Source organism: Phyllostomus hastatus, unplaced genomic scaffold, assembly GCF_019186645.2.
Source record: "Phyllostomus hastatus isolate PE091 unplaced genomic scaffold, TTU_PhHast_1.1 phas_contig_150, whole genome shotgun sequence".
NCBI classification, from domain to species: Eukaryota; Metazoa; Chordata; class Mammalia; order Chiroptera; family Phyllostomidae; genus Phyllostomus; species Phyllostomus hastatus.
In genome coordinates, this window is record NW_025333611.1 from 36,402,311 (window position 1) to 36,417,518 (window position 15,208).

Here is a 15,208-nt window from a genome sequence, read left to right on the forward strand (position 1 = left end):
CCGTGTCCATCTACTGACGGATGCTTGTCCACAGCCAAAGGGCCATGATACAGAAAAATGAACCATGGATGCTTTGTCCATTAGAGCCTGTGTCCTCATTGGGAAGTTGGCACCTCAGTTAAAAATTCCTTGGGAATGAAAATATAAATGAATGGGTCATTTATCCACTTGCCTAAAATTTAAAATCAGAGATGACCCCTTCTTTAGCAGAGGTAACTAACAGAGGTAACTTTAGCAGAGGTAGTTCCTGGGTAATTAATTCCCCAGTACGCTGTGAGCAGAGCTACACGTACAAGGTCACTTTTGGTTTTTACTGATATATGAACAAAATCATTCTATTTACTATTGAAAGAAAGACAGCAGACAGCTAAGCCTGAGGCACTTCTTTTTCAATGAATGGCACGCTCAGCTTCTCTTCTCACGAAACCCAGTTACCAATCACTGTCGATTCTTGAAACATTACCACAAATAAAATTTCACACACATAGAAAAGGCAAAATGGAAGTATCAGCTTAGCAAAGGATCTCATCACTGGCCTTATATTTTAAAAGTTTATTGAGCAGTTTACACATCAGAAATAAAATATATACTTAGGAATGAAAATGTTGGCATTTGAAATTTGGAGACAATGATTGGAATGGAATGTTCTGGGTCACATACCGGTGGGTGATTATTGTCCTAGAAAGGCGCCCCACCATCTCCACGTCCTCAAACCTCACAGACAAAAAGGTGGAGAACACTTTATAGTGTCACAGCACCTGGCTTCGCACAGACTCAGCGGGGCCATGTTGAAGGGTCTCCCAAGGCCGCGTGGTAGAAGGGTACCATTTCTCAACTCTGGCGAAGTGGGTGTTCTGTGAGCTGAGTGTTGAGAGACCTCCCCAGAAGCCATAACAGGGTGCGAGGGGCCTACTGGGGCAGCACAAGTTCATAATCGTGCTCGAGGGTGTAGGAGGGCCGCCTGGAGGTGTGCATGGCCCTCAGGAGGGTGTATTCGGTTTCTGGCTCTTCGTTCTGGGCTTTCACTCTCTTTGTGACAGCGTCAATGTTCTCGTAGCCACCTTCGCTGGAGCTCAAGGAGGGCCTGTGGCAGATGACGGTGTAGCACACTTCGTCAGAACCCGCACTGTGCTGAGCTCCCTGCCGGGCACAAGGACAGGAAGGAGAAGAGGAGTCAAGGCTGCAGAACTATCCATCAAGCTGAAATTCAGTGCCTGTCCCTCCTCCTTTCTGACCCAGCACCTTGGGCCCTGATGTCTGAGAGACCTCAGCTTAGTGATGCGTACTGGGGGTGGGTGGCAAAAGTAGGTTTACAGTTGTGAGTTTTCGAAACAGTTTATTCTTGTATTACTATTATTTATTAATTATGGTAGTTTCCATATGAAAAAAATGGTAAACCTACATTTGCCGTGCCCTGCATGTGCTGTTAGTACTCTCTCTGCTTTTATTTCACTTCGTATAACAAAAGGAAAGAAGAACATGGTGGTCCCTCTAATTATCTAGAACAGGTGTGTCAAACTCATTTTCACGGGGCAGGGGCACATCATCCTCGAGGTTGCCTTCAAAGGGCTGAATGTAACTTTAGGACTGTATAAATGTAACCACTCCTTAACAGTTCATCGAGAGCTCGGCGCTGCCGCTGGGGAGGAACGAGGTGCTGGGCTGGATAAAACCAGGTGGAGGGCCGGATTCAGCCCGCGGGCCTTGTGTCTGCACCTGTGCTCTGGAGGAAAGCACTTGCATACGAGGTTACTGTAGGTCACAGATGTTGAGACAGAACTCAGTAAGGGATTAATCAAGTTACATACCTATGAGTACTTATTAGATTAAATACAATGAATAACTTTAGAGTGTAAGTACTTTTTTGTCATATTCCATTTGGTTCTTTCTATTGGCAGCTGAGACCACAGCAAGCAGGGCAATTCCATGGTGACTGGAATTACCACCCAGTTGCCTTTTGAAGCCCCAACCTTCTATCACTCCAAACATGCTTTGTGGTTTCAGCAATTTATAACGGGGAAGGGAAAATATATTGGAAAAGGCCACTATTTACTGGTGATAGAATGACGCTGTAGAGGCCCTGATCAGCCTACAGACAAAAGAAGAAAATGAACAATCTGCACAGGGCAAGCAAGCGTCTGACCGCTGAGAGAGAGGCCCCTGGGCGCCATCCCGGGAGAGCCGTCGGCGAGACAGTGAGACCAAGAGTCAGATGGAGCGCAGCGAGCTGCACTCAGACACACACACAAATGGGTACTCACGCACCCCAGAGAGAGAGATTTCTACTGCACTCTATGTCGTCGATGTTAAACTTCGCTTTTCCTAAGGGTTTGCACTAGGTTGAAGCAGATTCAGCTCCTCCTCTGGGGTGCAGGGTGATGGGGCCCACGGGTTGCTCATCTGCTGGTGTTGCTTCGAGCTTGCATCTTACGCCCCACATCCCAGTGCATGACCATAGAGCCAGTCTGGCTTCTGACACGTGCTGTTGTGACCGCCCTTCCCATTGGCTGCATCCTGCTGGGCTGACTCCCCTAGGGGAGGGAGCCTGCTTTTTATTCTGCTGGGTCCACCTAGCACCCAGGCAGTGGCCTTGTCCAGAATGAAACACTCTTAGTTTCTCCCAAGTTCTACAACGGATTCTTTCTTGCTAGTTCCCAGCTTTTGCTGGAGATTGGAAGGGGGGAGAAAGGAGAAAAAGAACCGAGAAAACCCTATGCGGAATAAATTCCATAATCCCAAACACCCAGTTCAGGGTGCCCCACACTTAGGGCCTCATTGTTTTAGTTTTAATATCCACAATCCCCAGGATGTGACGGTCACCTAAAGTCTCGGATGATGGTAAGTAACCTAAGACTCATGTGCTATTTGGGTGGGTCTCCGAAGACGAGGATGCTGCAAACCTGTTTCTTCCTCTACCACTCCACCTGACACCAGAGATAGGGTACATCTCAGGCATGAGCAATCTCTTTCACTTCTAGCAGCTCTGCAAAGATACAGCTTTAAAGCTTCTACCAGACTCCCTGTAACAAAATATAATTCCCTTTTAAAACTTCCCACCATGTCATCCTTTAAAAACCAGGTTCAGGGACTGGTTATAACTCTATGCTGGGTATCAGGTCCTGCTTTACAAAAAGTTCTGCTGGCCTTTTTGTTCAGGAGAGCCGACGGATCTGTCATAGTGAAGCTCTCCACACAGTGTCCCAGAGGTGGACCTGTCTTCCTAATCCAGAGGAAGCAGAGGAAGAGGAGCCCAGCGCACACCTGGACAAGGTGGACTCCTTAGTGGCTGGCTCGGTGCCAGGAACCATGATAGGAGCGGGGGCAAAGGGAGGTCAGTGATTACCTCCAGGAGGAGGAAGCGGGGTTGGGGCAGTGATTGTAATAGAGGGACATTTCCAGGGCATTGCAAAGCCCCGTAACAAGGATATGGAAAACCATCACCTCCCCGCAGTCCCGTAAAAATCACTACAAAACTGAACTGGAAGCCAGGAGGTGATCAGTCAGCCCCTGTGCGCACCTCTCCACTGCCTGCCCGCCCGCAGACGGACTCTCCCAAGCAGGTGGCTGTCCTCCTCAGAGAGGGTCGGGCACAGAAAACAAGCGGGTCCTCCCAAAGGACACCTGAACTAGAGCCTTTACCTAACACCGTTTGCCGCTCCCTTGCTGCTACACAGCCCCTCCCTCCACCACGGGACTCCCAAGCGCTCCGAGTGGTCCCGTGACCCCGCGGCTGGGGCTGCGCTCTCCGCTCACCCGGTCCCAGGTGTGTGGGCCTTCAGAAGGCACCTTGGGCACCTCGGTTCTGCGCGTTCTGGGGTTTCCGCCTGGTCCCACAGCCATCACTCCGTGCGAAACTGGTACAGTTTGCGGTACTTGCATGCTTCATTCTGTACAGAAATTCTCCCTCCCTCCCCTACTCTTATGTTTTAAACATTTACATAAATTCTTATTTAAATAGTAAGTTAGATATCTTATTTACATCAATTTTTTCTCCAAAGAGAGCATCTAAAATCACACTCCCACCTTTTAATAAGATAGACCATATTTTGCTGTGTATAATGCACACATTTTTGCCCAAATTTTTAAGGGAAAAATAAGGCTGCGCATTGTACATGGGGGTAATGATCACACGCCATGAGTATGATAATGGGTATAATAATCCCGTGTGTAATGTGCACAGAAATGTGGGTGCATGGCAGAATACATGAAACGTTCACTTAAACCGGTTTATATTGGTGTCTTATGGAGAGAGAATGGGAGATGAAGGAGCTCCAGCTAAACTGCTTCCCCATTTTCTATAAATAAATACGAATGGATCACAGCCAGTTTGCAGGGTCCCGCAGGGCCCTCAGTCGGTACATCCCAAGAACACGCCGGGGTTTGGGCCATTTCTCCTTTTCTCCAAAGATGCACTCTACCCTTTGTGGGATGGTTTATTTCTGTTTTTTCTCTTCTCTGTCATGTACCACAAGGCACCCCTGGGGCATCACCAAGCCCACGAGGCTGTCGAAGTTTGGGGGCTCCTCTGATACTGGCGCCAATGGCCAGGAAGGGCGGCCCACAGGCACGGAGGCCCTGGCTCAGGATCCTGATCCTCGGCTACGGCCAGGTGTCACAGTGCACCCTCTTCACCGCGGCCTCTGCTGACCATGGAAATCTCCTCGGTGTGAGACCCTGTGGGAGTGAACGAAAGCTCCAGCAACCACAAAGATGTGGAACAGCTGATGGGAGTGAAACCAGACGTGACACTTGCCAGGAGAGAGGCATTCACGGATGCAGGTAGCATACAGGCAGTCCGCGTGATTTGGAGGCTGGTCGTTTACTGTGGCAGCCTTCAGGAGGCCCTCGGAGATGACACAGTGCAAGGCAGGAATGGCTCACTCAGGCCTGTGCCCCCAGACGTGCCAGCCCTGACTCCTTGGTGCTGATGGGTGGCAGACGTGCCCCACTAGGAGACTGTAATGGCTGCAATGCCCAACACACACAGCACAATTAAGCAGATGAAGTGAGGTTGTGGATTATAGTAGAAAGAATAGTGACACCAAGGAACAGAATTCAATTCTGCATAATCAAAGGAGCAATACCAGAGTAATCCAGTTTAAAGCAGAGTCGGGAGACGCCCCTTCTCAGTGGCGGTTGACTCTGTGGGAGAGCTGTGAAAAGGAAAGGCAGAGACGGATCCCAGGAAGAATCCACACACCACTGTCTCTTGCAGAGTTGCCACAGTGGACATGTTTGGGCAAAATATATGTAAAGATCCCAGGTACAGAAGACGTTGCCTGTCTCTGTGCATATTCTGAGAATGCTCTTAAACAGGCCAGGAAGGAAGGCATGGGGGGCCCTGGCCAAATTGCTCAGTTGATTAGAATGTCATCCTGACACCTCAAGGTTGGGGGTTCGGCCCTTGGTCAGGACATATACAAGAATCAATCAATGAATGCATAAACAAGTGGAACAACACATCAGCATTTCTCTCTCTCTTTTCTTCTCTCTAGAAATCAATCACCAATAAAGAAGGCGCAGGGGGGCAGTGTCCATGTAAAAGGAACTCATAATCCTTGAGCCAGTCTGGGAGCACATCATGAGAGATTACTCTCACGAACCTTTCACATCTTGCAAGCAAACTCTTCCATTCTTCCCACAGCATGACAGGCTTGTCAGGGAGGGGACATACCCATGAACACTTCCCTTCCTGAGAAATCTCGTCACTGCACTCCCGTTCCTCAGGGCTCTTTTCATGAAGAGAAGAAAGAACAGATACTTGTAAAGCAGGCTCTAACCCTGTCCAGGTGGCTCAGTCGGAGCATCACCATTCACCAAAAGGTTGCAGGTTCGATTCTTGGTCGGGGCACATGCTTAGGTTGCTGGTCCATCTCCGGTCAGGGTGCTTAGGGGAGGCAGCCGATCAATGTTTCTGTCTCACATCAGTGTTTCTCTCTCTCTTCCTCTGTCTCTAAAATCAATGGAAATATCCTTGGATGAGGATAAAAAAATAATAAACAAGGCTCCAAATCTCCTTGGTGGTTGTCATTATCACCTTTCCTTGTGACATCAAGCTGGTGCCCTTTTCTGAACCGAATTTCTGGCCTGGGAGTCCTGCTGTCCTCCCATTGGTCTTCTGCAGTCTCATTCATGTATTAAAAAGGACTTTCTTACAAAGTGGTCTTTCATTCTGTCCCTTCTTCTTGGGAGGATGGACTTTCAGGATAGTGAGTTGACCCCAGCCAGAGTTTGTGGTGCCCATGGCAAGGCTAGTCCCCCAGAGAACCACAACAGAGGCGGGGAAGGAGGAGGAAAGGGAGACTGGGGGAGGGGAGGGGCCAGACCCTGGGCAGCTGCCTCAGCGCTGCCTGAGAACGTGAGTGGGCCACCTCCAGGCCACTGCCCTGTCTGCCTGCTTATGTACATTTTCAATCGCATACACCTGTGATTTCAAACTTTTTAAAAAATTTACTCTTTATTGTATTTTTTTCCATTACCATTTAGTCCCCTCCCTGGAGCAATCATCACTTGGTTGTCTGTGTCCATGAGTTCTTTTTCCTTTTTGCCCAATCCCTCCACCCCCTCACCTACCTACTCCCACTAGCTAGCATCTACTCTCCATCTAGTTTCCTTGTTAGTTCAGTTTTTTATCTAGTTTGATTTCATCTAGTTCTTCTGGAAAATTCTCTTGTTCTTTCATTTGGGGTCTATTTCTTTGTCTTTCCATTTTGGCTGCTACTTTGTATTTTTCTACCTTAGATGTTAAACTAAGCAGCTGTTAAACATACCAGTTGTTAATTTAATCAAACTGCAATCAGCAGCCTGGCCTAAGCACCAGAGGGTGGGGCAGAGTGATTCCTATCCACAGCCTATTGCTTACCCTCAGGCTGATGCCATTTGGACAGGAGTGCTCTGCCTGAGAAGGTGGACTCTGCTGTATGGGGCATAACTCAGCACAGGGATCCTGGAGGCTGTTTCTTCAGTTCTCTCCCCAGAACCACCGGCACCAGATTCTCCTCAAGTGTCTCTAGTCCACTCTGCTCTCCCTCTGCCAGAGCCCAGGGTCAGTGGCTGCAAATGAAATTTTGTATTTTGGCCCTTTAAGAGGCTCTGAGTCTCGAGCCATCTCTCCCTGGCCAACAGAACCCCTGCTGCTTTTCATAGCTGGATGTCATCTGGGTTCTTTTCTGGCTCTGATGCTGTAGGCTGGGGGGACCAGCTCGGCATTTAGAGCTCACACTTCTCAGAGGGAAGCCCCTGGATGCTGAAATGTCCCACTGGCATTTCAGTTGCCACCTGTGGGAGCCTAGCCAGCCTTCTCACACCTTCTCCATGCTTCCTATCAGTCCTGATGTGGCAAAGTCGTTTCTTCTGTCTCTCTATGGTTATAAGGCTTCTTTCCAGCTAGTGTCCAGTTGGTTATTCAGGGTGATTTCTCTGCAATTCTCAATTTGTCCTGGGAGAAGATTAGTGTAGCTTCTACTTGCTCCTCTTTCATCTTGGATCTTCAATTTCAACCTTTTTAAATCTCATGACACAATCTAATTGCTATAATTCTGCAACATACCAAAATATATATATTTTGGCAATCTTAGAAAAGAAATAGGTATAATTTTTATTCATGCATACTGGATGGCTACTGTTGTGTTGGCTGTTGTCATCTTTTAAATTTGACAATCTGAAGGAAAGAAGTCAGTGCCCCCCCCAAATTCTTGTGGCACGCTGCTTGTAATTCATGGGCATACACCATAAAGAAAAAGTTAAAAATTAAGATGCTTCATAATAATCAAATTAACAAAATGCTTGTGATATAGTAGTATTAAAAGGAATACACTATTTTCATAAGCTTGTTGATATCCACCATGTTTTTAAATATAAATGTTAATTCATGGACAAAAGGATGGAAACAAATGTGCTGAACTAAAAAGGATTGATGCTTTTTGGAGGTCAAATTATGTGTCTATTTATTTGATTTCATTTATTTTTGTTATAATAATTTTGAAAGTTAAAACAATAAACTTCAGTAGAATTGGAACAGCAAGAACTTTCCAATCATTTAAATGTGTTAAAGTATTTTTTAATGTTTTATTTATTTTCATTTCTGGATTAAAATGACCAAAATTAAAAAAAAATTAAAAATTACCAAGAGTATTATTTAAAATATGAGAAACATTGATCAGTGCGTTCAGAATTTGCACGTAAAGACTTACAGCTGTGCTTATGTAAAGTCATCTGGATTTTGACACTTATCAGACAGATGCAGTGTTTTTATTACCTGATTAGAAGTGGATGAAACTTCTTTACCTGGAGGATAAAAATAAAAGGAAATCAGCATAAGAGTTTTGGACCACCCCAGTGTGGGGTGGGGGGGGAGGTAAAAAGGATAGAATGCAGTGATAAAACCATAAAGAGGCTGGCATCTGCATGCCCGGCATTGTGCCTCATCATTGCACAGCTTTTCCAGGCTTTCGGACAAGATCGAGGAAGAACGAGTGTTTCGAGGCAGCACCGTGTTTCTGTGAAGTGATACACCCAACCTGAAGAGCAGTGGATTTGGGGGTTAGATAACACAAATTTGCCCACAAACATGCTATGAAAAGAGAGTATAGCAGGTATGAAAGAAGAATGATTAAAGGTATAAATTTAAGACATAATTTCTATGAAAGTATCACAGGAAAATTATACCTTTTAAAAGATGAACACTCATTATAGAGATAGGTATTGAATCATTGCTTCTGCAGCACATGATACAACCATTACTTTAAATTTTTAATTCAATAAATAAGGCATAGTTTTAATGAATAGACCATTTTAATGCTATTTTCACAACCACCATCTAAAGTTGTAGTATTTTTTTTAATTTTAAGGCTATTTTCCATGTGAAGAAACCAAAATTTAAAGAATATAAGTAACTTGTGTTAAAGTTGATATATAATATATAACAAAGAACTTTTGTAAAACCCATAAAGCAGAAATAACACAGAAACTGATTGTAATACAATAAATTTATAAATTAATACTAAAAGTATAAAACAATGTTTGAAATTAAAAATTACTCAGATCCAAGAAGAAATAAAAAGTAGCAAAATATTGGGAAATTTTAGTATTTTCTTTAAGAATACATGAGTCACAGAAAAAAATATTATTTAGAGGAAAGGTTAAATTCTTGTAACATTGCCTGCCTGGAATGAGCACTCCATAAATATGAATAATCACTTATATTTGTTATGCTCCACAGGTTTTGAAAATTACAATGTAATTTTTTTGTTGAAAATTTTCTACTAGGAAAACTTGATTAATTATGTGTTTTAGCTAATCAGAGGACCAAAGACATTGCTTTGAAAGAAACCACTAATCAGAGTGGAGGGAAAACATTTTCCTGTGTCTGTTTCTAATGAGCAGAAAGGATCCACAAGCACATCCTGTGAATTTCATCAGGACCTGAAAACATACGTGAAATAGACCCACTGACCAACTGAGAGCACTGTCACATTAATTCTCCTAACCAGTTCTTGTGACTTGGTCCACATAGAATGTAAACAAACAAAATAACAGCAATTTGGCTTCCCCAATGAAATCAGGAAGTTATGTATTTGACTATTGAAAAGATATAGAGGTCTTGATTTTAATAATTTCCCATTTAATTTCCCTTTTTAACCTGTGTAAAGAATGGCTGGGTATTGGACATTGTCATAAATTTAATTAGATGGCAGCTTCAATTGCATCTACTGTTGCAGATGAGGTCTGCTTACTTGACTGACATAATACAACAGCAGGTGTCTAACACACATTGATTTCCCATGGAGGGAAACCAGTGCAGCTATGGTGGCATCTCAGGGCTTTATCGATTTCTGTCTCTCTGTGGAAATCTGCTCTGCAGGAATATTGATCGTGTCCACAGGACATAATGGTCTACAACATAGAGTACATTAGGCTGACAGATGCTGGTGATCAAGAAGGGGTGGTTACCCCAGGCAGTATAAATACATAGCATGTTTAAAAAAAAATGAAGGGGACTGCACCTCAGTGAAGTTACATGGGAATTAGTAGTCTGAATTATTTCAAAATAACCCCATCCAAACCAATTTGTATCTCCTTTTCCTGTAAAAGGAGCAAAATACTTGGTGAATCCATTAGAATTTGTGTAAGGCATATATCATTTGAAGTTGAGCCAAGAGATAGACTTTCCTGTGATAGAGGGTTGATAAAATACAAAATTTGTTCCACAACATGTTAATGAAATTAATGAACTATAGTAAAACTGATAGTCAAATAATAGATGGAAAGCGTGCAAAGAAATAACATTAGATATGAGCAAGGTGGCATCCTTATAGGTCCAGCTAATATTAAATACTCATAAGAATAGTGAATTTTACCAAACATTCAAATAAGAATTAATACATATCCTTCTCAAACTGTTCCAAAAAAATTGAAGAGGAGGGAATCCTCCTAAACTCATTTTACAAGGCCAGCAATTCCCTGATACCAAAACTAGGCAATGATACTACAAAAAAAATTATACAACAATATTCCTGATGAACACAGATACAGAAATCCTCAACAAAATGTTAGCAAACCAAATTGAGCAATACACCAAAAGATCATATACCATGATCAAGTGGAATTTATTTTTGGGATGCAGGGTTGGCTCAATACCCACAAATCAATTAACATAATACACCACATAAACACAATGAAGGATAAAAATCATATCATCTTATCAATAGGTGCAGAAAAAGCATTTGTCTAAATCCTGCATCCATTTATGATAAAAATTCATAGCAAAATGAGAGTAGAGGGGATATACCTCAACATCATAAAGCCATAAATGACAAACTCATAGCTAATGTTGTACTCAGTGGTGTAACTCTGAAAGCTTTTTCTTTAAGATCAGGAACAAGACAAGGATGTTCACTCTCATCACTATTACTCCACGTAGTACTGGAAGTCCTAGCCACAGCCATCAGACAAGAAGAAATAAAAGGTATCCAAATTGAAAAGAAAGAAGCAAAATAGTCATTATTTGCCAATAACATGAAATTATATTTAGAGAACCATAAAGATTCTACCAAAAAAACTATTAGAACTCATAAATGAATCCAGTAAAGTTGCAGGATACAAAATTAATATTCAGAAATCAGTTTTATTTTTATATAGCAATAATAAACTGTCCAAAAGATAAGTTAGGAAAACAACTGCATTTACAATTGCATTAGAAAATACTTAAATCCTTGGCTGGTATAGCACGGTGAATTGAACATGGCCCTGCGAACCAAAGGATGGCCAGTTCGATTCCCAGTTAGGGCACATGCTTGGGTTGTGGGCCAGGTCCCCAGTAGGGGGCGCCAAAGAGGCAACCACACACTGATGTTTCTCTCCCTCACTTTCTCCTTCCCTTCCCCTCTCTAAAATTAAATAAATAAAATCTTTTTTAAAAAAAGAAAATACCTAGGAATAAATTTATAATAAATGAAGACCTGTGTTCAGAAACTTATGAGATATTGAAGAAACTGAAGAAGATACAAATAAATGAAAGGCTGTACCATGTTGTGAATAGAAAGAATTAAAAACATTAAAGGGTTCATACTACCAAAGCAAACTACAGATTCAGTGCAATCATAAAATAACATGGCATTTTTCACAGAGCTAGAATAAATAATACTAACATTTACATGGAGCCACAAAAGACCCAAGATAGCCACAATAATCCTGAGAAAGAAGAACAAAGCTGGAGATATCACACTACTTGATATCAAACTATATTACTAGGTAGTAGTAATCAAAACAGACACATATATTTGTATAAAACAGACACATAGATATATGGAACGAAACAGAGAGCCCAGGAATAAACCCTTGCCTATATGGTCAGTTAGTCTATGATGAAGGAGGCAAGGACATACAATGGGGAAAGGACAGTCTTTTCAATAAATGGCACTGGGATCATTGGACAGATACAAGCAAAAATGAAACTAGATCACTTTTGTATACCATATACAGGAATAAACTCAAAATGTATTAAAGACATAAAGGTGAAACCTGAAACCACAAAACTCCTAGAAGAAAACATAGGTAGTAAACTCTGTGACATCACTCTTAGTAATAATATTTTTTGGATATGTCTCCTCAGTTAAGGAAAATAAAAGATATTATAAACGAATGGGACTACATCAAACTGAAAAGTTTCTGTGCAATCAAGGAAATCATTAACAAAGCAAACAGACAATTTCCTAAATAGAAGAAGATATTCACCAAGGATACAGTACATCCAATAAGGGATTAGTATTAAAAATATATAAGGAAGTCATTCCATTTAACACCAAAAACATTCCAGTTAAAAAATGGGCAGAGGACATGAACAGACATTTCTCCAAAGAGGACATTAGATGACCCATAGACATGTGAAAAGATGTTCAACATATTAATCATCTGAGAAATGCAAATTAAAACAATGAGATATCACCTCACACCTGTCAGAAGGGCCACCATCAAATCAAACAACAACAAATGTTGGAGAAAATGAAACCCTTGTGCATTGTTGGTGGGATTGTAAATTGGTGCAGCTAGTATGCAAAACTGTATGAAGATTCCTCAAAAAATTAGATATCAAATTAATACAGGACCCAGCAATCCCATTTCTGGGTACTTATTCAAAGAAATCCAAAGCACTAATTTGAAAAGATATATGCACCCCTGTGTTCATCGCAGCATTATTTACAATAGCCAGGATATGGAAGCAGCCCAAGTGCCCACTGACAGACAATTGGTGAAGAAGAGGTGGTACATACATGCAGTAGAAAATTACTGAGCCATAAAAAAGAATAAAGTCTTACCATTTGTGACAACATGGATGGACCTAGAGGGTAATATGCTAAGTGAAATAGGTGGGCAGTAGACTTATGGGGGGGTCACTTCATAAGGTATGTAAATTTCAAATCATTATGTTGTACACCTGAAACTAATATGGTATTGTATGTCAACTGTAACTTAAAATGTAAAAAGTATAATAAAATACATATAAGAATATAGTGAATAATTTTAAGCTTAGGACTGAAATTTTAATGAAAAACAAAATGTGAGTACTTTAGAACTACAAAAGTATTTGCATCTGTATGTGAAAAACTTTTTCACAATATCACCACGATCCTATAGTTTCACCAGAAAATTCTACCAAATAGTAGAAGGAATAAGATCAATCCTACACAAACTCTGTAAGAAAGTAAAATGTTCCAAGGCCAGTCACTGAGGAGCACCTGAATTTGAGGTGTGCCCAGGCAGGGCAGGGTGAGGTGACAGAGAAGTGGCTGTGACCAAGGGTGCACAGTGAAGCGTGGTGTCCCATGGAGGAAGGGGCCACCTCAGGAGAGAGATGTGGAGCAACATTTGTAAGTGCCAGAGATGAGGTGGTCAAAATTAAGAATGAACATTGTGTTTTAGGGTCTTTAGTAATTACATCTGGGCAGAGGCATTCAACATGCCCTGTGGTCAAAAATAGACTTTATACCATGGATTAGTACAACCATATATATTATGTACGTACCATCAAAATAACCACGTCATTGACAATGGACAAGAGTCATATGATTTTACTCATATGTGGGGAAATAAAACAAAAAACAATAAACGAGCAAACAAAACAAACTCATAGACGCAGACAACAGATTGGTGGTTATCAGAGAAGGGGGGTGGGGAGAGGTGAAGAGGATGAAAGGCGTAAAATATACAGTGATGGTGGGAGACTGGATTTTGGGTGGTGGGTACACATGGCAATATACAGATGATGCATCATAGAATTTTAAACCTGAAACTTATATAATGTTATTAACCAATGTTAACTTCAGTGAATTTAAGAAATTGTCTCATAGGACAATTTTACATGCAAGGTGCTTTGATGCTTTTTGAGAGTGTTATTTCATTTATGGTCATGATGATATTGGCAAAATACATTCATTTCATAGACCATGAAGTACACTCAGGGAGCTGAGGGGTGACTGGAAATGCAGAGCTCCAGGGGCACGGAGAGGCCATTCCTTGAGGGGGCTTGTAACGCGAGAAGACAGCTGAAGCAACAGCAATGAGAAAAGCCAGTTTCCTTCAGATATGCCTGTCCCAAGGGGCTACACGTTGTTATTTGCAGTTGTCCATTTTAAAATAATTCCATGATTACTACACCTAGATACTAAGTCAAACAGAGCAAAGGCATGAGCAAAAAAGACACTTAACAATACCTTATCCTTAAAACAGCCCTATTTTAAAATAACAATAAAAAAATTAAAATCAGTAGGATTTTGACTAATTGCTTCCCATAGAAGTTTACTAAGTGTTGCTTGAAAGAAATTATATGTAGGTAGTGTCGTGATACAAAGAATAAAAAGGTCAGTTTTATGAGACAAAAATGAAGGACTCAGACTGCGAGCACTGCTTCCTTCAGTCCCAAGGGAGCGTCAGAACCACAGCTAATTTGGATGTTTAAATTTACAGCTGTCCTGGTGCAGCAAGTACTGGTGAGGGAAGACTTACTTTTCTTATCTTGACTTCGATTTTCTCTCTCAACTGGAGTCGCTTCCTGCCTGCAAACAAAAGAGGTAACATGAGACCCTCCAGTTTTCTGAAGCTGACATTGCACTTGAAAGGGATGTTTCATTGCTCCCAACCTAAAGTCATTGCTACACTGACAATTTCAAAGTTAAATAAAATTAAGAACCTGCTTACCCTAGCTTTTTTCCTGGAAAACCATGAAATATAGCTGATAACACTGTATTGTATAATTGAAATCAGCTAAAAGAGTAGAATTTAAACGCTCTCACCAAAACAAAAATAGGAACTTATTTGAGGTGATGGAGGTGTTACAACTCAGTGCAGGAATCATTTCCCAGTGTGTACATGTATCAAATCACAATGTACACTTTAAATATCTTAAAAGTCATTTGTCAATTGTACTTCAGTAAAGCTGAAAAAACCCAAAAACCTAGAGATACATTTTTCATGGAGAATAAAACCCCATATTTTGTGAAACTTAAGGAACCACGGTGTGACAAGACTGTGCATGTGCCACTATGTGGGCAGATCACATATGTGCCACACAGTGAAACTGGGAATAAGTTGAGGAGGCCATTGAAAGTCCATTTTTTTCTCTGCTCTTTTCCTCATGGAATCTATATCTTCAAAGGTAAATGAGGAGTTCTTAGAAATTCTGAATACAAATTTACAGTGACAGGTATCAATA

At 41.7% G+C, this 15,208-nt stretch overlaps 1 protein-coding gene across 1 annotated transcript in view; it reads right to left on the reverse strand.

The window, feature by feature from the left end:
* Positions 1-780: 780 nt before the first annotated feature.
* The window catches only part of GCSAML (germinal center associated signaling and motility like), a 41,477-nt gene continuing 27,049 nt past the window's right edge, over positions 781-15,208 (reverse strand). Inside the window, exons 2-4 of the mRNA XM_045826332.1 lie at positions 14,503-14,552; positions 8,258-8,286; positions 781-1,140 (exon numbers count right to left, since the gene is read on the reverse strand). Of these exons, the coding sequence (XP_045682288.1) occupies positions 910-1,140; positions 8,258-8,286; positions 14,503-14,552 (310 nt within the window). The 3' untranslated portion in view covers positions 781-909. The remainder of the gene's footprint in view (positions 1,141-8,257; positions 8,287-14,502; positions 14,553-15,208) is intronic.